Source organism: Glycine soja, chromosome 7 (genome assembly GCF_004193775.1).
Source record: "Glycine soja cultivar W05 chromosome 7, ASM419377v2, whole genome shotgun sequence".
NCBI classification, from domain to species: Eukaryota; Viridiplantae; Streptophyta; class Magnoliopsida; order Fabales; family Fabaceae; genus Glycine; species Glycine soja.
Window position 1 is genome coordinate 31,834,897 of NC_041008.1, and position 26,018 is coordinate 31,860,914.

Here is a 26,018-nt window from a genome sequence, read left to right on the forward strand (position 1 = left end):
CGACATACAGCACCATATTCGACCACAACATTCAGTCAACGGTGCAAGGCATGGCCCAGGTTCTCTGCATCGGCAAGCACCTCCATCGTGTGATAGGCAGCAACGGCTGCTCCCCTAACTAGCGGGTACAGTTCTACGTGTCCCCATACGCCTGCACCCAATCAACGCGAGCTTAGATGGTATTTTTTGAAAAAGAGGATCATCGGCATGAGAGAAGAGTCGTGAGTTCTAAAACGAGATTTCGGGAACTTTAAGGTGGAAGAGATGATTGAAGGTTATAAAAGAAATACACATATGTTTTGGAAGGTTCTTCTATCAAGAAGAAAATTTTAATTTCTCACCTTTTAAAAGAAAATTTAAATTCCACATTTTTAGTTGTTTAAAATTCTATTTTAAAATTCCAAAAATTTAAATTCTTCATAAAAAAATATCCAAACAATGAATAGATTAAAAAAATTTAAATTTTTTGATAAATTACTTTCTTCAATTAAAATTCTTTATCCAAACACACTCTGAGAGTCATTAAGATGGAAATAGCTGATTCGGCAGATAACTTTGAACCAAAGCATGTTATTGATAACATAATTGATGTTCCACTTTCCATTGTTGTTTTGGAGTAATACAACATTTTTTGCCCAAAAAAAAGAAGAAAAAAAATAGAGTAGAAGAAAAAAAAGTGTGGATCTCACACTTTTTTAAACAAGAAAAAATGGACTGAAGAGTTTATTTTCCTCAAAACATAATTGATTATTTGATTTTCATAATCAATTATTTGACACCATCACAAATAATTTTTAGGGTTGCACATACACATTTAACCGATTACCAATATAGTTAATCATTAAAATTTTCTGTTTTAGGTTTTCTTATTTCTTTTTTTTTCTTTTCTTAAATCAAATACTCATACTTATTCTATTTTTCACATTTTTTTGACTTTATTTCTCAATTTCTTATTTTCATTTAACCTATTTTTTTACCTATTTCTTTATATTTATATATATATATATATATATATATATATATATATAAAGAATTAGTAAAAGGATATTATAACTTATAAGATGATTATTTCATTCTAAATATTATCTTTACCGAAATTAATTAATTAATTATTCGTTGTACCAAGAAAATTTATTACGTATTGAAAGTTGTTAATTATGAGATACTTTCTCCCGAAAACGAATTGGGTTACTTTACCTTTACTTTTGAAAGTCAACACTCCAGTCCCAAGTGGAAGATATATACTTTTCATACTTATTACGCAACAAGGAGTGTCGTTGATTTGCGGGAGAATAAAGGAAAAACAAAATACTACTAGACTTGCAAGTGGGACTTTTTTTTTAAAAAAAATCAAGATGGGTTATTTGGTAAAATTAATTATCAAATAGGTGTTTTACAAAATTATTTATCTGATGTGAATGATTTTTGTCACAGAAAATATAAGTCACCACCCTTAATAATAATTTATGTTTTTTGTTTGGCATGCAGTCAAAAGTGACCTTTGATTGAAACTTAATTGAAAATTTAAAAGTATTTTGAAATATCAAAACAATAGTATAAGTTAAATTCAAGAACTAAAATGTGTGATTAAATTCAAGAACTAAAATGACAATAATTTACTAAATTTAGATACCATGTTAAAAAGTTAACTTTTTTTTACATGTGACAGACACAGACAACACCCTCATATATGACATGTGATAAACATCCACTGACATGTCATCACCACAATTATTTGAGTTAAAAAAAAACTAACCATTAAAATTAATTTGTCACACTTTTTATAATTTTAAAAATAAAATTTAATTTTTCAACTTTAAATAATCTAACTATCCACACTTAATCTATTCAAAAATAAAAATAAGTATTTATCCTTCAAAATAAAATGATATACTTTCTCTTGGAATGAATTGAGTAAAGTTTTTGTGAAAACTATTGAAAAATCAAAAATTAAAAATGATAGACTGGGTCCACAGCCATTCTTTATGTCTTTGGCATTTGGAAACTTCCTTTTTTCTTTCCTTGTCCAAGTCGGGTGAATTATTGCTGCACTCCATGAATCTATTTGTACGGACTAGTACACATCATGCATATTTTATTATTGGATTTATAAACTTTATTACTACTTAATTCGTGCTTTATATTATGTAATATATAACTTTATAAAATATAAAGTAGTATACTAATATTTTCTTTCTTTCCTTTGGATCCAGTTCATGTGACAAAAATCTACCAACAACTAACAATGTAGCATATTGCTTGTAGTTAGAGAGAGAGAAATATAACGAACTCAGAATCTCTATAATTTATTTTAGTTTTTTAACCTTACAAAATTAATTAAGATATAACTATCAGCAACAGCAATATGAAGAATCTTCGAATCATTACTGTAGGGTCGACTGTAGGCAGTTCAGAGTTCAGACGCTTTTTGAGAAGTGAAAAGTTTGGTTAGTAAGTACAACATTTTATAATCTAGTCTTATTGTCATTGTTGTATATATATAAAGAATAAAAAGATAATACAACTGGTAAGAATAAATATCACGTATATTTCACAGGTGCAAGTTTGATGTTTTTTTTTTTTACTCATGGTACCAAAATTTTATAATAACTAATAAATTTTATTTAACTAATTGAATTACACCTCTTTAATAATCTATAAATACTCTTATAAATCCTTTTTGAATTGCGATATTCTATATATTGAACACTTGAAATCTACTTTTCTTAAAAAAAAAATCCTTCTAAACATATTTGATCTACAATTAAAACCAATTTTACAAATTGTAATATATGTTTTGAAGTTTAATTACACATATCCTAATGCAATCCTCTCTAGGAAGGGACCAGTCATTAGAGCCATGAGAAAGAGGCTCCAAGATGATTGGGCTAGAGCTGCTGAAAAAGGCTCTAGGGCTCTCACGAACCTCAGGGTAGATTTCTGGGCTCATGGGCTAACATTGGGTCCAATTATCTTTGTACATATTATACTAGGATGTCATTATATTTGGTCCTTGTATTTAGGGTTCCATAATGTAGATAGGGTACCCTAGAAATATACGATTTTTCAGTTGTTGTATTTTAGGGCACCTAGACTAGTTTTTGTATTAGAGGTAGTTTTGTAATTTCACATGCACTAAGTGAATATTTAATGTGTGTAGTTGGAAATAAATTTAATTGAATTGGTTGAAGCCCAATCCAATTAAATTTTAGAGGGGGAGGTGAGCATTTGCTTACTACACCCCATTGTCACATCATATAGTTATACTTTGGGCATGTCCTTCATGCTTTACATGCCTCATGACACCTAAGTACACTTAATGGAGAATCTTGGAATTGATCTTGGATTAGTGGGCTGAACCATAACTAAAATTCACTAATCATAATTAGTGTAATTTTGGCTCCACAAATTCAATTTCAAATACAAGTGAAATTTGAATTGAAATTCAAATTTCCCTCCAATTTTGTATGACACTTAGGCTATAAATAGAGGTCATGTGTGTGCATTTTTTTCAACTTTGATCATTTGAATATTAAACTTCAGATTTCAGAGCTCTTTTAGAGCACAAAATTCCGTGCTCTTCTCTCCCCCTCCCTTCATTCATCTCCTTCTTCCTCCAAGCTCTTATCCATGACCTCCTATGGTGGTGAGCTTCTTCTAGACTCATCTTCTCCTTGAAGTGGCGCCTCCTCTCTCTCTTCCTTCTCTATTTCGCTGTCATTCATCTTTCAAGAAGCAAAGGAATCCATTGACGAAGAAGATCCTAGGCCTACAAGCTCCAATGGAGCTTACATCATGTGGTATCAAGAGCATCTTCATCTAGGTGATGTTCTTATGCTTCCTCTATCTTTTTGTTTGGTGAATTATCTTTAATTCCTTGTTCTTCATTTTATTCTCCATGTATATCCTCCATTGTCTTGTGGTTTGGTGCTGTTTAGAGTAGATTAAAAAAAAAAACCCGATTAAATCTTATATCTACACTTGTTTTTGCATTTCTATGGTTCAAATTTTGTAGATCTACTCTTGAATCATGATTTTGTGTTGATTTTAGGTTCTATCATTTTTCATTCATAATATTCTTGTGCTGAACCTTAGATCTAAATTTTCTTCCAAAATATTGATTAGAAAAAAAAACTCAAAAATCTAAGTGTAAATCACTTAATCCATGTTGTCTTAGAGTTATGTTTAGTCATAGTAATTGTCACATTATGTTCTAAGTTTGTGTTGAATTTTTATTTTGTTGATTGAATTCTAGATACATTTGTTCATGTATTCTTAGCCTATCTTTTGAATTTTAAGTCTAATTCATGCAAGTTATTTAGTTCATAGCATGTTCTAAATCAATTCCTAGAAGTAGTCTTGTTGTTGAACTCTTTTTCTTTTTTTTGTTTTCTAAGTTTCCTACATGATGCCTATGATGAAGTTGAGTTGTGGTGCTGAGTTGTGGCTGGATTTGTGAATCAAATAAGTCTTAAGCTCTATTGAATTATTTTATTCAAGATAATTGAGCATAAGCAAACACAAATTGTAACTATCCAAGCCTTAAGCAACATAAACACTACTCTTGATTTTTAGGTTAAAATCGTTGGTGCTGGCAGTTTGAACATGCAAAATTGTATAAATTACTGGGAATTGGTCACTACGTTTTTTGAGCTGAAATTTTTACTGAATTTTCTAGACATCTGGACCAAAATTATAAAAAAAGAACAAAGCTATTTGGATTAAAGGAAAAAATAAGAAAAATTGCACAAATTGGCATAAAAATCAGTGTCCAGGAAAAAAAAGTGAAAGGGAAGTGTGCTTGTTGTTTTGGCTCAAAATTTGTTCTATAATTGGTGTCTATTTTATACCAATCCTAGTTCTGAAATTTCAATTGAAAATTATTGTGAAAACAAGTGCCAAAAGTAGAGGTTTCTTGAGTCTTTTTTTTTAAGTTTTTCTACTCTACTCTAGAGCCATTCTAGGTTTCTGTGAGTCCTAGCTTGCTTTTTTGTGCTTTTCATTGCTTTAACTGTTGAATAATCCTTGAAATTTTGTCTTGTTAAAACTCTATTGGTTTAGCTTTCATTTCATTTTTTTTTGTTCTTTGGTTATTGCATGTCTCTTTGTTTCCTTGCTTGTGAGTTGCCATATAGGGAATTGGAAAGGAGGATTGGTGCCATATCTTGAAGAATTTGAGTCAAGAAGCAAGGGGCCAACCACCTTAAGAGCTATTGGACTAAGAAACACTCCAAATTGAGTGAAACACTAAAGAGAGAATAGCCACCACAACTGAGGACTTTTTTTTGTAATTTTGTAATTGACAATTTGCTTTGCTTTCAAATTTTGTAACAAAAAGGCCTTTCATTGGAAATAAGTTGGGAGCCTCCAATAGGTCACCCCACTTCCATTTGTGTGTAATAATTTTAGGCAATTTTCCCTTAGGATAATGAGTGTTTTGTTGGGAACCTTAAATAAGGTCATTCAAACACTCTTAGGATCCGCCTAGTTTGCAATTCTTTCACTTTAATTTCTTGCTTACTTTCATAGCTTATTTCCTTTACCCTCCATTGTTAAACCGCCTAGATAGCTTGCCTTTTACCAATTAGTTTTTAGCTTATTTTTCACACCTCTTTTAGTGTTTATTTTGGCTAGTTTCAACCATAGTTTTTTTTACCTTTTTTTTTTCAAACCCCCAACAAGAAAGAACCATAACTTAGGAACCAACATGAGTCTTCATTCTTTATCTAGTGTTAATGGTGAGGGTTCTACTCCTAAGGACCCCATGTATAAGATATTAGATGAGTTGAGATCCCTTAAGTTGTGGAAAGAAAAACAAGAGAGAAAAGAAAAAGGTAAAAAAAAAAAGAGTGGAAGAAATAAGTCAAGATGAAAGAAAGAAAATAAGAGAGGAAGAAAGAAGAAAAATAATAAAAGAAATGAAAAGAGAAAAACATGTCTCCTATAATAGTCATGACTCTTGCAAGAGTTTAAGTGAAGAACTTAGCGACTATTATAGAGGGCACCATAGTTCACATACTAAACATCACTCCCAAAGAAAAGAAAAGGATAGAATGCCTCAAGAGGTTAACATTAGCCTCCCATATTTCCATGGAAAAGATAATGTTGAGGCCTACTTAGATTGGGAAATGAAGGTTGAACAACTCTTTGCTTGCCATCATATTAGCGAAGAGAGAAAAGTTCCATTGGCTACCCTTAGCCTTCAAGGGTATGCCCTCTATTGGTGGACTTTCCTTGTTAGGGAACGAAGGATTCATGGGGATCCTCCAGTAGAGTATTGGAATGATCTTAAGAGTGCCCTTAGGAAGAGGCACATTCCCTCCTACTATGAAAGGGAGCTTATGGACAAGCTCCAAAGGCTTAGACAAGGGAGTATGAGTGTTGAAGAATATAAACAACAAATGGAACTACTCTTTTTAAGAGCTTGACTTAGGGAGGAGGAAAGAATAAGCATAGCTAGGTTCCTTAGTGGACTTAATATGGAAGTGAGGGACAAGGTTGAACTCCTTCCATATAAGAACCTAGATGAGCTAGTCCAACTTTGTATAAGAGTGGAGCAACAACTTAAAAGAAAGCCTTCTTCAAAATCTTATGGCTCTCACTCTTATCCAAGGAAGGACCAAGCCCATGGAATTTTGGGGGTTGCACCTTCAAAACCTAAGGAAGATAAAGGTAAGACCATAGAGAAATACACCCCTAAGACTAGTTCCCAAGAAAGGACTAGTAATATTAAATGCTTCAAATGTCTTGGGAGAGGTCACATTGCCTCTCAATGCCCCACAAAGAAAATTATGATCATGAGGGGTCAAGAAATTTATAGTAGTCAAGAGGAGACTACTTCTTGCCCTTCCTCTAGTGGAAGTGAAGATGAAGTAAGGGGTGAAGAGTCTAATGAGGAAGTCTACCCCCACGAAGAAGGTGACCTCTTAATGGTTAGAAGGCTCCTTGGAGGTCAATCTTGTGATCTATCTCAATCCCAAAGAGAGAACATCTTTCATACAAGATGCAAAACTTTAGATAAAGCTTGTTCTCTCATTGTGGATAGTGGATCTTGTTGCAATTGTTGTAGCACAAGATTAGTTTCCAAGTTGAACCTCACTATCATTCCCCACCCAAAACCTTATAAACTTCAATGGCTCAATGAGCAAGGGGAAATGATAGTTAACCAACAAGTGAAGGTACCTTTCTCTATTGGGACATATAAGGATGAAGTTAATTGTGATATAGTTCCCATGGAGGCAGGACATATTCTTTTAGGAAGGCCGTGGCAATTTGATAGGAAGATCATTTAAAATGGCCTAACTAATGAGATTACCTTCACCCATCTTGGCACTAAATTTGTGTTGCATCCTCAAACACCTTCACAGGTGGCCAAAGATCAACTAACTATGAAAGATAAGAGGGATGAGGAAGAAAAACTAGAAAAACAAAAGAAAAAGAAGGATAGTAAGGCCTTGTCTTCAAAGGCAAAGGGGAAGGAAAAAGAGGAAAAGGATTCCTCCAAAAAGATTGTTAAGAAGGAAAATCATTTTGCAACAAAAGGTGATATTAAAATAGCACTCCTTCTTAAACAATCTTTCTACCTTCTCCTATCAAGGGAAACATCCCTTAGCATTGCCACAATTCCTACATTTGAGACCTTACCCCCAAAGGTCCAAGAACTCTTACATGAATTTAGTGATATATTTCCCAAAGAGATACCCCCTGGGTTACCTCTTTTAAAGGGAATAGAACACCAAATAGATTTAGTCCCAGGAGCAAGCCTTCCTAATAGGCCAGCCTATAGGACTAACCCTCATGAGACTAAGGAGATAGAGTCTTAGGTTAAAGAATTGTTGGAGAAGGGCTGGGTCCAAGAGAGCCTAAGCCCATGTGCTATGCCGGTGTTGTTGGTGCCCAAAAAGGATGGTATGTGGAGAATGTGTACAGATTGCAGGGCCATCAACAACATCACTGTAAAGTATAGGCACCCCATTTCTAGACTTGATGATTTGCTTGATGAGTTGCATGATGCCAATATCTTTTCAAATTTTTATCTTAAAAGTGGGTATCACCAAATCAGGATAAAAAAGGGTGATGAGTGGAAAATCGCTTTCAAGACCAAGTTTAGTTTGTATGAATGGCTAGTGATGCCTTTTGGGCTCACTAATGCATCAAGCACCTTTATGAGGCTTATGCATCATGTCTTAAGGGATTTCATAGGTAGATTTGTAGTTGTTTATTTTGATGATATTTTAGTGTACAGTAGGAGCCTAGATGATCACTTAGGACATCTCAGGCAAGTTCTTTCAGTCCTTAGGAAAAACACCCTCTATGCAAATATAGAGAAGTGTACTTTTTGTGTAGATAATATAGTTTTCTTAGGGTTCGTAGTTGGTAGAAATGGGGTCCAAGGGGACCTGAGAAAATCAAGGCCATCCAAGAATGGCCCACCCCAAAAAGTGTGGGAGATATTAGGAGCTTCCATGGGTTAGCAAGTTTCTATAGAAGGTTCGTTCCTAATTTCTCTACAATTGCATCGCCTCTCAATGAGCTAGTGAATAAGAATGTGACATTTACCTGGGGTGAAAAACAAGAGTAAGCCTTTTCTTTGCTCAAAGAAAAGCTTACTAAGGCACCTGTTCTAACTCTTCCTGACTTTTCTAAAACTTTTGAGCTAGAATGTGATGCCTCTGGAGTGGGAGTTGGAGCTGTATTATTACAAGGTGGGCACTCTATTGCTTATTTTAATGAAAAACTTCATAGTGCCACCCTCAACTACCCCACCTATGATAAAGAGCTTTATGCCTTAATAAGAGCCCTCCAAACTTGGGAACATTACCTTGTTTCCAAGGAATTTGTCATTCATAGTGATCATCAATCACTTAAGTACATTAGAGGGCAAAGCAAGTTAAACAAGAGGCATGCAAAATGGGTAGAGTACCTAGAGAAATTTCCATATGTTATTAAATACAAAAAGGGAAAAACAAATGTGGCAGTTGATGCCCTCTCTAGGAGACACACATTGTTTTGCTCCCTAGGAGCTCAAATTTTAGGATTTGATAATATTAGGGACTTGTATGCTTTAGATGAACATTTCTCTCACATTTACGAGAGTTGTGGGAAAAAGGCTCAAGATGGATTCTATTTGGCTGAGGGGTATTTGTTCAAAGAGGGAAAGCTTTGCATACCCCAAGGATCCATTAGGAAATTACTTGTGAAAGAGAGCCATGAGGGTGGGCTCATGGGCCACTTTGGGATAGACAAGACCCTTGTCTTACTCAAAGAAAAGTTTTATTGGCCCCATATGAAGAAAGATGTCCATAAGCATTGCACTAGGTGTGTGGCTTGTTTACAAGCCAAGTCTAGGGTGATGCCTCATGGACTATACACACCCTTACCCATCCCCTATGCACCTTGGGTAGACATTAGTATGGACTTTGTCCTTGGGCTTCCTAGAACCCAAAGAGGTGTAGACTCTATCTTTGTGGTGGTGGATAGGTTTAGCAAGATGGCACACTTTATACCATGCCACAAGGTGGATGATGCTTCCCACATCTCAAAACTCTTTTTTAGGGAAGTTGTGAGACTCCATGGTTTGCCTAAAACCATTGTGTCAGATAGAGATGCTAAGTTCCTTAGCCACTTCTGGAAAACCTTATGGGCTAATCTAGGAACTAAACTTCTTTTCTCTACCACTTGTCATTCACAAACTGATGGGCAAACAGAGGTAATGAATAGGTCTTTATCCACCCTTTTAAGGGCTATTCTGAAAGGCAACCATAAGTCTTGGGATGAGTATCTTCCTCATGTATAATTTGCCTACAACAGGGGGTTCATAGAACCACCAAGCAGTCCCCTTTTGAGGTTGTCTATGGGTTCAATCCCCTAACACCGTTAGACCTCATTCCTCTCCCACTTGACACTTCTTTTATACATAAAGAAGGGGAATCTAGGTCAGAGTTTGCAAAGAAGTTGCATGAGAGGGTTAAGAACAAAATAGAGAACCAAACAAAGGTGTATTTAATTAAAGGCAATAGAGGAAGAAAAGAGCTAGTTCTTAATGAGGGTGACTGGGTTTGGCTCCATCTTAGGAATGATAGATTCTACTAAAAGGAAATCCAAGCTTAGCCCTAGAGGAGATTTTCAGGTTTTGGAGAGGAACAATAACAATGCCTATAGGTTGGACCTCCCAAAAGAGTATGGAGTCAGCACCACTTTTAACATTTATGATTTAATTCCTTTTGCAGGTGGAGTTGATATTGAGAAGGAGGAACTAACAGATTTGAGGTCAAATCCTCTTCAAGGGGAAGAAAATGATGCAATCCTCCCTAGGAAGGGACCAGTCACTAGAGCCATGAGCAAGAGGCTCCAAGAGAATTGGGCTAGAGCTGCTGAAAAAGGCCCTAGGGCTCTCATGAACCTCAAGATAGATTTTTGAGCCCATGGACCAATGTTGGGTCCAATTATCTTTGTACATATTAAACTAGGATGTCATTATATTTGGTCCTTGTATTTAGGGTTCCATAATGTAGGTAGGGTACCCTAGAAATATAAGATTTTTTAACCTTTGTATTTTAAGGCACTTAGACTAGTTTTTGTATCAGGGGTAGTTTTGTAATTTCACATGCACTAAGTGAATATTTGATGTGTGTAGTTGAAAATAAATTTAATTGAATTGGTTGAAGGCCAATCAAATTAAATTTTAGAGGGGGAGGTGAGCATTTGCTTACTACACCCCATTGCCACATCATATAGTCATACTTTGTGCATGTCTTTCATGCTTTACATGCCTCATGACACCTAAGCACACTTAGTGGAGAATCTTGGAATTGATCTTGAATTAGTGGGCTGAACCATAACTAAAATTCACTAATCATAATTAGTGAAATTTTGGCTCCAAAGTTTGACTCCACAAATTCAATTTCAAATTCAAGTGAAATTTGAATTGAAATTTAAATTTCCCTCCAATTTTGTGTGACACTTAGGCTATAAATAGAGGTCATGTGTGTGCATTTTTTTCAACTTTGATCATTTGAATATTAAACTTCAGATTTCAGAGCTCTTTTAGAGCACAAAATTTCGTGCTCTTCTCTCCCCCTCCCTTCATTCATCTCCTTCTTCCTCCAAGCTCTTATCCATGACCTCCTATGGTGATGAGCTTCTTCTAGACTCATCTTCTCCTTGAAGTGGCGTCTCCTCTCTCTCTTCCTTCTCTATTCCGCTGCCATTCATCTTCCAAGAAGCAAAAGAATTCATTGATGAAGAAGATCCTAGGCCTACAAGTTCCAATGGAGCTTACATCATATCCTGAGTATGTTTTATATTTATTATAAAACTTAATAAATTTATTATACATATTACATAATAATAATGTTAGATGGGATGAAAATATAGCTTTTTTATATTCTTGATGCATTTTGGTTATTTTGATAAGATATTTTAATTGATTTTTTTTACTAGCTAAAAAACTTGTTTGATTGTTCGATAAACAAGTTTGTTAATAACTTCTTGATAGTATCTAGTATTTTTGAAATCTCACTTGAAGTAGTGTTTTTTAAAATATTAGTTTCTATTTTTTCTTCTTCATATTTTCTTTCATTTTTAGGCTCAATATATTTATCCATTTTCCTAATTATTATTTTTTATAAAAAAGTAAATTATGATTTTTTTCATTCTTCACTTTTCAATTAGTTCAATAATTAATTTTATCATATACTTATAATTTAATAATATAACTTTTTTAGCTACCAACTTCTAGTTAGTTTTTCGGCTAATTTTTTTGGAACATATCATTTAATTAAACTTTATGTTTTGTTGTGAAATATGCGATTTAGATAATTTAAAGTATATATTTTAATTACTTATAAATATTTAAAATTTATTTATAAAAATTAATTTTACAAAAAATTCAAAAGAAGCAAATATTTTTGGCCCAATTATTTTGTAACCTGAATGAACATTAACAGCGCAACATATTGTTGCCTCTCAAAATACTTGCCTTGAAATGTGTCCAACATCATTTTAACATATTATTATAAAATGCGTTTGTTTGGTTTGTTGTTTGGGTCAGTGTGATGCGCTTTTTAAAGTAACTTATACTATACATGACTAAAAAGCATATTGATAAAAGGACTGAAATTTATTGATATCCTAGTACTAGTATTATATATACAAAATTCCTTTAAATGTTCATGATAAAAGGACCGCGATTTATTTTTGACCCAAAATATTATACATGACATTCGCTCTGTCACAAAATAATAGTCGTTATTGATTATTTTACATATATTAAGAAAAAATAATAAATAAATAAATTAATAATTTTATAAAATTAATCTTATATATCATTAATTTTTTTATAGATTTTGTTATCCACCATTAATATTATAAGATCTATAGATGAAAAAATATAAATTAATATTATATTAAAAAGTTAAAATGATAAATTTTGGGATAATTTTTTTATATGACGATTATAACGAGAATAAACAAGTAAATGCTATTGATTAAATTGATTGCAACGGTTGTTTAGAAGAGTAAAAAATAATACAGATAATAATCTATTTATTTAGTTTAATGGAAGAGAAATGAAAAATGAAGGTTTTTTAATTAAAAGTAATTTTTCAAATTTTCCCTTTTTAATGTAAATGTTAAATTTTACTTTCCTTCTTACCAAAGAAACCTTATCTAACACTTTGAAACGAAGTTTGGAACAAGGAAGGAATTTTTTCTACAAAAAAAAAAACTACCTTTTCCAAAAAAAACCTACCTTGAGCAATGTACTTTTATCCGTGTGTGTTATTAAAAACAAATCAATACAGAGAGTTAAATTAATCTTGTGGAGCATCGGGTGTAGCTTAATTGGTAATGCATACTAAGTTTATGAGTAAAAATTTATTGTAGAATACATTTTTAAGAAGGGAGGAACCGTCTTCTTAAGTGTTGTGACTAAGTTGATTAATTCTGTAGTCAATCCAAACGACCAAAACGTCTTAAGTGTTGTGCCTAGAGTCTTAATTAGTGTAGTATCAAATAATAAAATTAATCTTGTGGAACCTAGGAGATTATAAATATTAAATATAAATTAAAACATTAAAATATTAGTTTCATCATTAAAAGCATTTTATTAATGATAAACATTAATTAAAATATAAATATAAACACTTGAAAATTTAATTAAAAATAAAAATTATTGGTCGTTATTTTGAAATATTTTATTATGTTCCATGTTAATTAAAAATATAAAAAAAACCCTCATTTGATTGGATCATTAATTGAAAAATAAATATTAATTTATTTTGATATGAAAGCATAATATGTTGATTTACAAACATATAAAATGAAAAAGAATAGAAGTTGCCTGCCATTAAAAAAGTGCGAACCGACTAGGTTCTAGCTTAATTGATTAAGATATATAAATAAGTTGTCGTAAACAATCGCTATCTAAATTCGATTTCTACGTGAAAACAAAATGATTGCATTAAAGAAAGTACATATAATATTATTTCGCTTAAGAATAAAAATTTTAATTTGTTATATAAAAGTGAATCATCATTTTTAAGTTTTAATTTATTTTTAGATTTTTTTTATTAATTGAAATAAAATAATTAATGATGCACTGTTTGGATAAAAAATAAATAGGAACATTTTTTAATCTGTTTTTAGTTGAGAAAAGAAAATATTTTTAAACTGAAGAGGAATACAAAAATGCAAAAATAAAAAATTATTATTTATGCAATAAATAATATATTTATGACTTTGTATATATCTTTTATTATCTTTTATGATATTTTTTTATTTATATTTATCTTTTATATCTTCCCATTTATTTTTTATATCCATAAATAAGCTACTTCTATTAAAATGAATACACATAGTCTTGTTTTCTCCAAAGTTTTGGCTTCTCTATTTTTCTAGTCCAAATTATATTTTATTTAATACGTTATTCATTTAAATGTTACATTGTTTTCTCCTTTGTATCTTTAAATAAACACCATAAAAACGAATAATGTCTTCAAATAAAATTCCTTTTAAATTAAAAGCAGTTAATTTTCATGTAATTTAGTTAAATATATTTTGTTATATAAATAAATTTTTAAATGACAAATTAAATAAATATTTCCGTTTTTGGCGCTATTCCTTTCGCATACTCTCCACATTGCTTGCAATTGCATAATCAAACAAAGGTGTGTGAAAACATTGTCAGAAATCACTATCTGATGCGGTAAGCTTCACCAAACTCCCTCAAACTTTATTTTTTTCTTTCCCTCAATTCATCTATCTTTTTGAATTTAAATTTAATAAATATAAATTTGAAAAATTATTTTATTTTCGTTAGCCCTAAAATACTTTTAAGAATACTTTCCATAATACTTTTGTTAATCCTTTTTGCTTTTTCTATTAAGATAGTTAGAAACAATTTCAATTTTTCACTTTTAAGAATAATTTTCCACTCAATTTTTCACATAATTTTTGCAAAGAAAATGCCTTAATGGTTGCTGGTGTGGAAGAATTCTGTCTTTCTTAGACAAATATGTTGCATTTCTGTCAAGTTCGCATTTTTTTTTATTGTTTTTTTCAGAAGATTGGAGAAAAACATTTGAGCTTTACCACACGATTGTAGAGCTTCTGATACTTTTGGAAGAGGTGAGCACAAATGAATATTTTTATGTCTAACAATTCCTTTGATGGGGAGGTTTTTATGAACTAAATGGGTTTTTCTTTCTATGGTTTCTTTGACTAGTACATCTTTTTGGGAAAATATGTAAACGTAGATCATATTTTGGGTGGAAGGCAGAGTGAGATATCAGAAAGGAAAAAAAAAAAAAGAGAAGGTAGAGAAAAAAAAAGTGGTAGATGTGATAGTTGTTGTAATAAGAAAAGAAGAGAGAAATTCTTGAATCAGTTTTCTAATTCACAAAAGTAAAGTAAAAATTCATGGATCAGTTTTGTTATTAAGATTGGACTCAAAATTTACCAGCTTTATATTTTGACTATGTACAAAAAAGTTTTAATGGATTTCTATCTTCTTTTTTAATTTACTTCTTTGCCCAAATGGCTGAAAGCAACGGGTATTTGCCAGTTTTGTTGATCCTATATAGCTTGTTTGTTAATTTTTAACCAACTTTTTCATGTTTGAATCCACATCACGAACTACAACCAGGGCTCTATTTCTGCTGCTGCTTATTTTGAGAAATGAGGTAGCATAATTTACTAGATATCGAGAGATGTAAAGCTAAGGTTTAACAGTTTTGTGTATACCATAGATTTAATTGTTTGATCTTCTTTTTGTGTAATTTCTGGAGCTTTAAACTCTTTGAATTTTACTCCTTTATACTTACTGATAGCAACTGGAGGACAATTAAAGTTGCTGACATTGTAATCCTGTGATTATTTAGTTCCTGAGATAGGTGGAAGCTGCCTTTACATTTTTTTACGAATGAACCATCTGTATTTTGAATCTGAATATTTTCCTGAATTCATGATCTAACTCGCATGTTACATTTGAAGCAAAGGTTTCTAAAAAATGCAGGCTAAAGGTTGAACTAGTTCTTGACATCTGTTTTCATTTTCTTCTTTATTTTTAGTTCTATTGGGCAATTAGTTTTTGCAAGGGAGAATTCATTTTCTCTTGTGGAATATTTTTCCTTGAATGTTATTTAATGTGAAACAAATGAAATAATGTATTAGGTATTATGATGCTAGGCTACAATCTTCTATTGACAGTAATTTCTCAATGCTTTATCCCTGCTGCCACCTTCCTACTTTTATAAATAATTGGAGGTTGGACTTCCATAAGTAGTGCTGAGTTGCTAAGAGTTGTTTTCTCATTTTTATTTTTTTATTTTTTTTATGTCTGGACATAATCTAGGCTTGACAAAAAAAGAAGCACCTGAAATTTGTTGAGAGGTGTTTTGCATTCTTCAAATGGGTCAAATTGTTAAAAAACTTTTAGATAATTCAGTAGAAGTATACAATGTATGGTATGTTTGGAGATCCATTGGAATGCACTTTAAAGTCCGTTCACACTTTCCAATAGACAAAACATAGATGCAAGATTTGTTTCATCCGGGTGAACGTGGGTTTCTGTTGTGATGACTGTGAAACAGACACACTAGTACTCTTCTATGTAGATTCCATTTTGTATCTAAAGTTGTTTGTCCCTGCAAATTTGTGTTACAATTATTTCAACTGTTTGAAGATTATTTGCTGTTTTTGAAAGATATAAGGGATAACTACGATTCCTCTGGCACCATAAATATGTCTTGTTATATCAATGTGCTTGCAAAGTTTTTCTGAATATGGTTAGACTATATGGACGCTTTACATATTTAAGTATGAAAAGGAAAAAAGTTAAGTTACTTTTAGGAAACTTGAAGACTTAAAAGAATGCAATATAATATCTATGTAGATTCCATATTGTTTCTAAAACTGTTGCTACCTAGCAAATAAATGTTGCTCTTGTTTTCTTCCTTTTAGGGATGTTTACATTTTCAAAAGACATTATGAGTCTTCTTAAGTTTTGCTGACTATGGTTTGACTATAAGGACCTGTTGCATATTTAAGTTTTACATGCATAACATTCAGGGTAAAGTGAATAAATTTTGAAGTTGAACCTTTCCACTTTTCTGTTGCGAGTATACTGGATTTCTATGTTGTTCATTAGTTCAAAACTCTTTCCAGTTTCTGAGTAAGAATATTTAGATTGTTATATGCAATAAGAAATGAATATGTGGAACACGTTATTTCTCAATAATTGGTTAAAAATAAACCTACACTGTGAACTTACGTGTAGTCGTGTTCCGACTTCAGTGATATTTCTATCATTAAGAAGTGATTAACAAGTTGCAGACGTAGCAGTCTTAAATTTAACAAATTTGGTGAATATGCTCAGTGTATATACAATAATGTGTATATTTACCTGGATAATGTGCGTAAACTTTATTCTGCTTTAATCGTCACAAATTGTTGAATCTGCTTGTTAATACAAATTGATTTCTTTTAATTACTTGTTGTGGCATTATAATTTTTTCCAGTGCTGTTAAATTGCAGTGCCATGGCCACAATGGCAGGATGGTGTGGCAGATTTTTTGCCAACCGCCATAATCAATTTGTGAAGGGAAGCTCCCTATAGTGGCACCAAAGGCCGCAATGGCGGGTCTATATGGAGGAATTTTGGCCTTCCGTCATCCGTCATTGATAACATTGATATTTTCACATCTGTATTATTTCCATTTTTTAATTTTTTCTACTTCTATCCAGGAAAGGAGAAAGAATTAGCATTTAGGATGGGTAAAACAATTGAGTTGTATGGATTCCCTACATCTGTGAATGTGTCTGATGTAAAGACTTTTGTAGAGCAGCGTACTGGTGAAGGAACTGTGTTCGCCAAACTTAGAACTTTCCGTACATGCTCAAAGGTACTCCAATTACGCTCACATCCTGATGAGCTATAAGTCAAACTTAGAACTTTAATGACAATGGTTTGCAAGTGTGGTGTTTTTCCTCCATACAATTTCCACCACTTAACTGTAAAATGCAATTCATATGCATTAGCATTTACAGATATTATTAATTAATCATTCAAATTTATAAGTGAATTTTTCCACTTACCAGGAGATATTTCAGTCCTTGCTTTCATTGCTGCAGTCATACCAAACCTCTCCCCAGCCCTTTTATACACTAGCAATTGTTTGTGAACTTCAACTACAAAATCATCATCTTCACTAAGCTTATCAATACATTTGTAGAGGCCATCCACCACTTCATTATCACTGTCAATGTTTGGATTGGTGTAAAAGAACTTTGGATTTAGATAATAACCCGCTGCATGCAAAGGGTGGTGAAGTTGGCAATCCCATCTTTTATCAATGATTGCAAGGATATCCTTATACTTCCCTTCATTGTTATTGAAAGCTCTTTGAATTGCTTCTTTGGCCCTATCCATTGCTTCATAAATGAAACCCATTGCAGGTTTTTTTTTTTCATTATCCACCAACCTTAACACCCTTACAAGAGGCCCCATAGCCTTTAAAGCATAATCAACATCATTCCAAAATGATGGCATAAGAACAACATCTGTTGCTTGCTTCCCCTTGGGCTCTTTAGCTGCCTTAGACTTCAACCATTCATCTGAAGTAAACATCCTTCTAAGATTGGCCTTTTGCTTATGCAATCTTTGCAAAGTTAAGAAAGTGGTAGCAAATCTTGTAACTCCATGTCTCACTAATTCAGTTTTTTGTGTGAATTTCCTCATGGTGTTCAAAGCCAATGCATGGTTGTAAATGTAGCCTACAAGCTTGATGCCTCTCTGTATAACCCTTTTTACTTTTGGGATCTTTCCAATATCTTCTAGCATCAAGTCAAGACAATGTGCAGCACATGGAGTCCAAAATATTTTTGGTCTCGTGACTTGTAAAATTTTAGCTAAAAAGACCAAAATCAATAAACTTGTATGAGTAGTGTAACAATTAAAAGTTATAAGTAACTACAAAAAAAACTTCATTAAGTATGATTGAATTCTCACCCGCCAACACATAATTACTTCCATTGTCCGTCACCACTTGAATAACATTCTTTTCTCCAATCTCCTCAACAAAGCTATCCAAAAGCTCAAAGACCTTCTGACCAGTCTTCATGTATTCAGAAGCATCCACACTCCTCACAAATTGTGTTCCCAACGAACAATTTACCAAAAAGTTAATCAAAGTTCTATTCTTCCTATCCGTCCAACCATCTGACATAATTGAACACCCATATTTGATTCGCTCCTCCTCATGACCCCTCAATAAGCCCTTCGTGTATTCCAACTCTATTTTAAGGAGTGGAACTCTCAATTCATGATAGCTTGGAGGCTTTAAATGAGGACCATAGGTTCCAATCGCCTCAATCATCAACTTGAAACTTTTTGATTTAGCAACATTGAATGGTATTCCATTCCTAAAAAAGAAACGAGCAATGTACTGAACTGCCCTGTCTCTTGTAGCCTTGTTATAAGTTTCATTTACACTTGATTGTCTCATGGTTTTTCCTAATTTGATACTTTCTTCAGGTGCTTTGGAGAACAAAAAATCAATAGGGCCTTTTTTAGTTGTGATCCTCTTATTGGAAGCAGTTGAGGAGGCTTCATTTGATGTTGTTGGATGCTTTTTTCCACTTTTAAGTCTTGCAATCTCTAGGATCCCATCTTCCTCTTCCTCGTCTTCTTCTTGCATTGCCTCCATGTATGCTGCAGTTTCAGCTATTTTCTTCTCATAAGCAGCAATCATTTCTAATTTAACATCCTCCGGTACTTTTTTACAAGAACCCACATCTCCTTTTATTTGAAGTTGATGTCTTTTTGCTCTAGAAATTCCTCTCGTAGTCGTTTTGTGACAAAAATCACAGGTTACACTCTTCCTGTTATTTTTATCCTTTAAACTGTTCCATTTCCAAAAGGCATCTACCCTATCACCGGTAGGCTTGAACAACGAAGATCCCTCTGAATTCAACATTCTAGTAGACTAAAGTCTAATGCACAGTAAGGAGACTAAAGCACTGCAACCAAATAAAAAATTACATAAAATTCTGCACTCTATTATGTAAATAAATAGTGTCACTCCCTAATGCTAGAGTTCTTACTTGAACAACAAAAAATTGTGAACTAATTGATACAAACCATTCACAGTTACAGCCAAAGCCAAAAATTAGTAAGTAACAAGGTAAAAATTAATTATCAAAAAATTAATTAGTAAGTAACAAGGTAAAAATTAATCATCAAAAAATTAATTAGTAAGTAACAAGGTAAAAATTAATTGACACAAACTATTCACAGCTACAGTCAACTCTTTTTAAATTCTTTGGCTTTCATTTTCTGCACACATGCATCAACAGGTGGATAACAACTATGGCTGAGATTGTTCCTCAATTTTTTATTGTTGATTCAACACTTTGCTAGTTGCTAGACAATTCTAGAATCTAGCATATGTGGCAGTCACATGACAGGTGGTGGATAATAAGTTAATAACTACTTCATGCTTCACAAAAAAATGAATTCAATTCATATAAAATAAAAATCACAGCACAGAGCCGCAGACACCCAAGAGGCCAAGACCCAACAGCAAGAGGCCAAGACCCAACAGCAAGGTAAGAGTAAGACCAAAAAAATCCTCTTCGTTGTCTTCCTCACCTCAAGCAAGGGGGTGGCGGCGTGGCGCAGTCGCAGGACGAAGACTCATCGGGTTGCAGCTTCGTCGGGTGCAGAGTCGTCGCCGGAGTCGCTGGACGGGATCGTCGGAGTCGCTGGACGGAGTCGTCGGAGTCGCAGGTCGAGGTTGCAGCGCAGCTTCAATGGAGAAAGGGTTTCTCAAGCCGTTTGGATAACAGATCGGGGAGGGAGCTTCAATGGCCAGGTAATAAAAAAAAAGCCAAAAATACCCTCACTTTCTCGCATTAAGTGAGGGCATTTTGGGCTGTCAGTGTAGCGCGCGAAATTTTGCGTCGAGATCCCGCGCCGCGCCGCCGCTTTAGCAGCCGCGACGGCCGCTACTCTGAACTGCCCCGCTTCTCCTGCCTTCGTCGCGGTAGGGTGCCGCGCCGCGCCGCCGTGATAGCGGCCGTGACGGCCGCTATTAACAACATAGGGGAAAATTCTGTTTTATGGAAAAAGCAGGATGTTGTTGTAAATTTTGGGACTGGAATGAGAAAGATGCATTTCTTATTTTCCCACAACAATGTGCAATACAAACTTGAGCTTTCATATGAGAACATTCGGAAGATTGAGCTGCATCGACCACGGAATGAGACTACATGATATCTCTTGATTCGGGTTGTTAAACTTAACTTTTTCATTATGTGTTTTAAGGCATATAATTTAATTTCTGAATGAAATTAATAATGAACATGTTAAACTTCCAACTGGAGTTGAATCATGACAAATACATAGCTTGGCTTCGAATCCAGGGGTTTGCAATTGGAGTATGGTAATATTAACTTTTAAGTTTTTCTATGCTTGTGGCCTTTCCTGTCCTTGGACTGGGGCAATCATCTCTTCACCCTAATTTTTTATTTTCCAAAAATAAAAATGCTACCAAACTGACAGTTGCAGAGACCACCAATAAAATGATATGCCTAAGCATCCTTCCTAGTGTTCCAGAACTCAGTTACCAAAAAACAAAATACAAAACAACAAAGCACAAAACATGTAAAATGAGGAAGATATGGAGTTATAGATTCTGTAGAAAGTTCTTGCTTATGAATTTCAACTAAGGAAATTTGAAATAATGATTCGATGAAGAATTTGGCATCTGAAAATTATTGTATAAGAAAAAGTCCCTTGAATGGTATGTAATTTGGTTTTCCATTTCCATTTCCATCAGGTGCTAAGATTTCTCCTACTCTTTAGTTTAGAATAGTTTTTCCTCTATTTCCATGGCCTAGATTAATTTATCTTTAGGAAATTTATTTTTATTAAACAGTGTTGGGTTATTATAGAATTTCATACAAAAACGGAGAAGATAATATTTTAGGTTTGTTGCTCAATATGATTAGGAAAGGTGGTTTTAATGTTTAGAAATGGTTCTGCAATTAAAATCAAAGTTGAGTGAACTTGGGACATTTATGGCTACTACATTAAATAAGATATAAAGGAAAGGTAGTTTTAATGTTTAGAAATGGTTCTTCAATTAGTTTTCTTAATCAAAAGTTTCTCAATGTTCTCCTACATTTTGTTTTCATGTATGTTTTCTTTCAGAAAGTAAACGTAAGATTATCTCCCAAATCAAAGTAGTTATTTTATTGTCTCTCAAATTTTTAATTGTTACCTTTCATGTTGAGCAAGTTTTCCTAATTGAAATTATTCCATATTATATCTTCTGCAATAATGGGTTTAAGAAATTTTGTTTTGTGCTAAATACGTTACAGTCTATTACTTATCAGAGATAAAACTTCGTGCAAATTAATATTTACTGCATTAGCTTTTTCATCTTTAATTATGAACTCTTATCAGATTTTATGATTGTCTCTTTTCTGAAATTGTATTTTACTATGATTGCTGAATCTTATCCAATTCGCTTCAATTGTCAGTTACTTGGTGCTCCCCGGGTTTTTGAGAATGATGTACCTACATCAGCAAATATATTTGATGATCCTTTGTTCAACTACTACAGAGATGTCCTTGATGAGCAATGGATCCGGGCAATTGATTTCACTTCTGATAGTCGTATTGGGCAGTCCTCTGCCATATGTCTGGAGCTTCCTAATGGCCGACAATTTCCAAATTTCAGTGAAAACTTTGCTTATTACGAGGAAAGTGAGAGGCAATACACTTTACAGACTGGAGTTCCCTTTTCTCAAAATTGGGGTCTGGTCCCCATTGTTGCTCCTCCTCAAGGTGGTCAAATTCCATATGACATCTTGTTTAAAGTCAATTCATTGGTTCAGCATGCGTGTCTTGCAGAACCTTCACTTGATGGTGACTTCTATCGCTTGGTTGATCCCTGTAGAATGCCCCTTGAATTTATTGAACATGCTTCAGAAAAGATTTACCATTCAAAGCAATTCTGCGATGAACCCACAAAGTGGCTGACGGATCAGTACAAAACGTACCTTAAATCAAAGAATCATCCTCGGTCACCTGCAATATCCTTGGATACACGGTTGTTATACGTTCTCTGGGTTCAGATCACACCTTGCAAAGTATACTTTTGTGTTCCAGAGATTAATATCTCAAATCGTGTTCTCCGTCATTTCCATGAACATATTGATAATGTTGGACTGTGACCTAAATCCATATGGAAGTTTATTCTGTTATTTTTTTTTTTCTGTTTTGTCCTCTGCCTATATAAAGCAAGGATGCCCTGTATTTTTTTTAGAGACAAGCTTCCATTTGTATACTGCAACCATAATAAGAAAAAAGCTTTCTGTTTTTCCTCCCGTGGATGTAGCCTTGATCAAGGTGAACCACGCAATTCTGTGTGTGTTCTTTCTCTCTTTCCTTCTCTTTCACCTTGCTGCAAAACTCTATGTGTATGACATAACTTTCTGTTGTTTCTGTTGCTGTTGTTCTTGCTTGTTCTTCATCACTTCCATAACAAACTGGTATCAAGAGCTCAAGTTGCGATCAAGGGAATTCAATATTCTCGTCTGAATATAAAGATCAAGCTGTGGGAGTCTTGTTTCTGGTTCTTTCGCTGCTTCTTGGTGATCAAGAACACTCAAGAAATCATGTCAAACACAATCAGGATTGAGAAATTCAATGGAAAGAACAGCTTCGATCTGTGGCGCATCAAGATGCGTGCTTTGTTGAAGGAACAACGTGTTTGGGCTCCTGTTGCTTCTGCATCTCTGAAGAAAGAAATGGCTTCTGAATCCAAAGAAAAGGCCTCTGTGATGCAATCCTACCCCCTAAGGGTATTGGATAGAAGACTCCTAGAGGCTTGGGCTAGAGCTACTAAAGAAGGCCCTAGGGTTCTCATGAACCTTAGGGTAGATTTTTGAGACCATGGGTCAAGGTTGGATCCACTCTTCTTTGTAAATATTAGAATAGGTTTTTCCTTCTTTTGGGCCTTGTATTTTGGCCATTCTAGTAGTATAGGGTTTTAGCCTTGTATTTCAGGGCATTTTGAGTAGTCTTTGTAGTAGGGACTTTTTTTTTTGTATTTTCATGTATTTTTGGAATAGGGGTGAGCTTAGCTATTATAGGGGTGTGTAGTTAAGCTCTAGCTTCTCAACTCAAGGAGGTGAGCTTAGCTATTAGAGAGGTGTGTGTAGCTAAGCTCTAGCTTCTTTAGGAATCTTCTCAAGGAAGCTTCTCAAGGATGTGAGCTTAGTTATTAGAGAGGTGTATGTAGCTAAGTTCTAGCTTCTCAAGGAAGTTTTCTCAAAGAAGCTTCTAAAGGAAGTTTTCTCAAGAAAGCTTCTCAAGGAAGCTACCTAGTCTATAAATAGAAGCATGTGTAATACTTGTGGTAACTTTGATGAATGAGAGTCTTGTGAGACACAACTCAAAGTTCAACTTCTCTCCCTTTTTCTTCCTTCAATTTCGTGCTCCCCCCTCTCTCTTTCTCTCCCTCTTTCTTTTCCTCCATTGAAGCATCCTCTCCAAGCTTCTTATCCAAGGCTCATCTTTGTGGTGAAGCTCCTTCTTCCATGGCTTATTCCCTAGTGGATGGCGCCTCCTCTCACCTCTTCTCCTTTGTCTTCCGCTGCATCTCCATGGTGGAAAATCACCATTAAAGGACCTCATTGAAGCTCAAAGATCCAGCCTCCATAGAAGCTCCATAAGCAAGCTTCCATCAAGTGGTAATCAGAGCACAAGAGCTTCAAGTAGGTGCTCCTTAAACCTCCATTAATTTTTTTGCTTTACTTTTCTTCCATTGTTATTTCTTCATTTTTCTCCACTATCTCCTCACATGTATTGTGCTAAATGTTGTTAACATGATTCTTTAGAGTTTCCACTGATTAAACTTGCTATAGAAGCTAGATTTGATTTTCTATGGTTCAAATTTCTTGTTCTTGTTCTTGAACTATGAATTGTGTTGAGTTTAGGTTCCTTTGAGTTTTGTCTTGTTATTTTTTGTGGCTGAAACCTAAACCATAAAATTCTTACAAAAATATTTAAGTAGGAGAAAACCTCAAAAATCTAGAGTGACTTGTTCACCTATTGTAGTTTTGTCATAGAAGTCATGTCTAGTCATGAAACTTGTCACATAAGATTTCTTATGTTGTGCTGGATTTTATTTTCTTGTTTCTTTGTCTAACTCATTTGTTCCTGAGTGTATGAAATTATTTTAGCCTATGATTTGATTTGAGTCAAATCTTTCATGTTAATTAGTCCTTAACATGTTCATGCAAAATTCTTAGAGAGTCTTTGATTGTGAACCTTTTCTTGAACTTTTAGGTTTCCTTATGATTGTGTCTATTGTGAATTTGAGTTTTGGTGATTGAATTGCTGGCTGAAACGTTGATCCTAAGTGAATATTGAACTCCTAAAACTGTGGTAAACAATCCTAGTGAGTTCAACATACATAGGAAGGTTGAAAGTAAGCCCAAGGCAATCAATATACCATGCTTAAAAAAAAATCGCTGGTGCTGGCAGCTTGGACATACAAACTTGTAAAAATTACTGAGAATTGGTTACTTCGAATTTTGAGCTGAAATTTTTACTGAATTTTACAGACATCTGGAAGAAAGTTATAAAAAAAGAACCAAGTGATTTGGAGAAAAGGAAAAAAAATATAAAAATCATACAAGTTGGCAGAAAAAATCAGTATCCAGAAAAAAAAAGTGAAAGGAAAGTGTGCTTGTTGTTTTGGCTCAAAATTTACTCTATAATTGGTGCCTATGTTATACCAATCTTAGTTCCAAAATTTCAATTGAAAATTACTGTGAAAAAAAGTGCCAAAGCTAGAGGTTTGTTGAGTCTTTTTTTTAGTTTTTTTTACTCTACTCTAGAGCCATTCTAAGTTTCTCTTTGAGTCCTAGCTTTCTTCTATGTCATTTTTATTGCTTTAATTGTTGAGTAATCCTTGAAAAATTGTCTTGTTAAAACTCCATTGGTTTAGCTTTCATTTCATTTTTTTTGGTCTTTGGTTATTGCTTGTCTCTTTGTTTCCTTGTTTGTGGGTTGCCATATAGGGAATTGGAAGGAGGATTGGTGTCATCCCTTGAAGAATTTGAGTCAAGAAGCAAGGGGTCAACCACCTTATGAGCTATTGGACTAAGAAGCACTTCAAATTGAGTGAATCACCAAAGAGAGAAAAACCACCAAAATTGAGGACCTTTTTGCAATTTTGTAATTGACAATTTACTTTACTTTCATTGCTTTCAAATTTTGTAACAAAAAGGCCTTTCATTGGAAGTAAGTTGGGAGCCTCCAATAGGTCACCCTACTTCCATTTGTGTGTAATAATTTCAGGCAATTTTCCCTTAGGATTGTGAGTGTTTTGTTGGGAACCTTAAATGTGGTCATCCAAACACTCTTTAGGATTCGCCTAGTTTACATTTCTTGCTTACTTTCGTAGCTTATTTCTTTTACCTTCCATTGTCAAACCGCCTAG

At 33.7% G+C, this 26,018-nt stretch overlaps 1 protein-coding gene and 1 pseudogene across 1 annotated transcript; one reads left to right on the forward strand and one right to left on the reverse strand.

Moving 5' to 3' along the window:
- Positions 1-17,236: 17,236 nt before the first annotated feature.
- Positions 17,237-19,250, reverse strand: LOC114420587. The gene is made up of 3 exons (XM_028386445.1): positions 18,509-19,250; positions 17,596-18,408; positions 17,237-17,511 (listed from the first exon to the last, which is right to left on the reverse strand). Exons 1-3 carry the CDS (start codon positions 19,248-19,250, stop codon positions 17,237-17,239), a joined length of 1,830 nt encoding a protein of 609 aa, XP_028242246.1.
- A 617-nt stretch (positions 19,251-19,867) lies between these two features.
- LOC114420589 overlaps positions 19,868-26,018 on the forward strand; it is a 32,189-nt pseudogene continuing 26,038 nt past the window's right edge.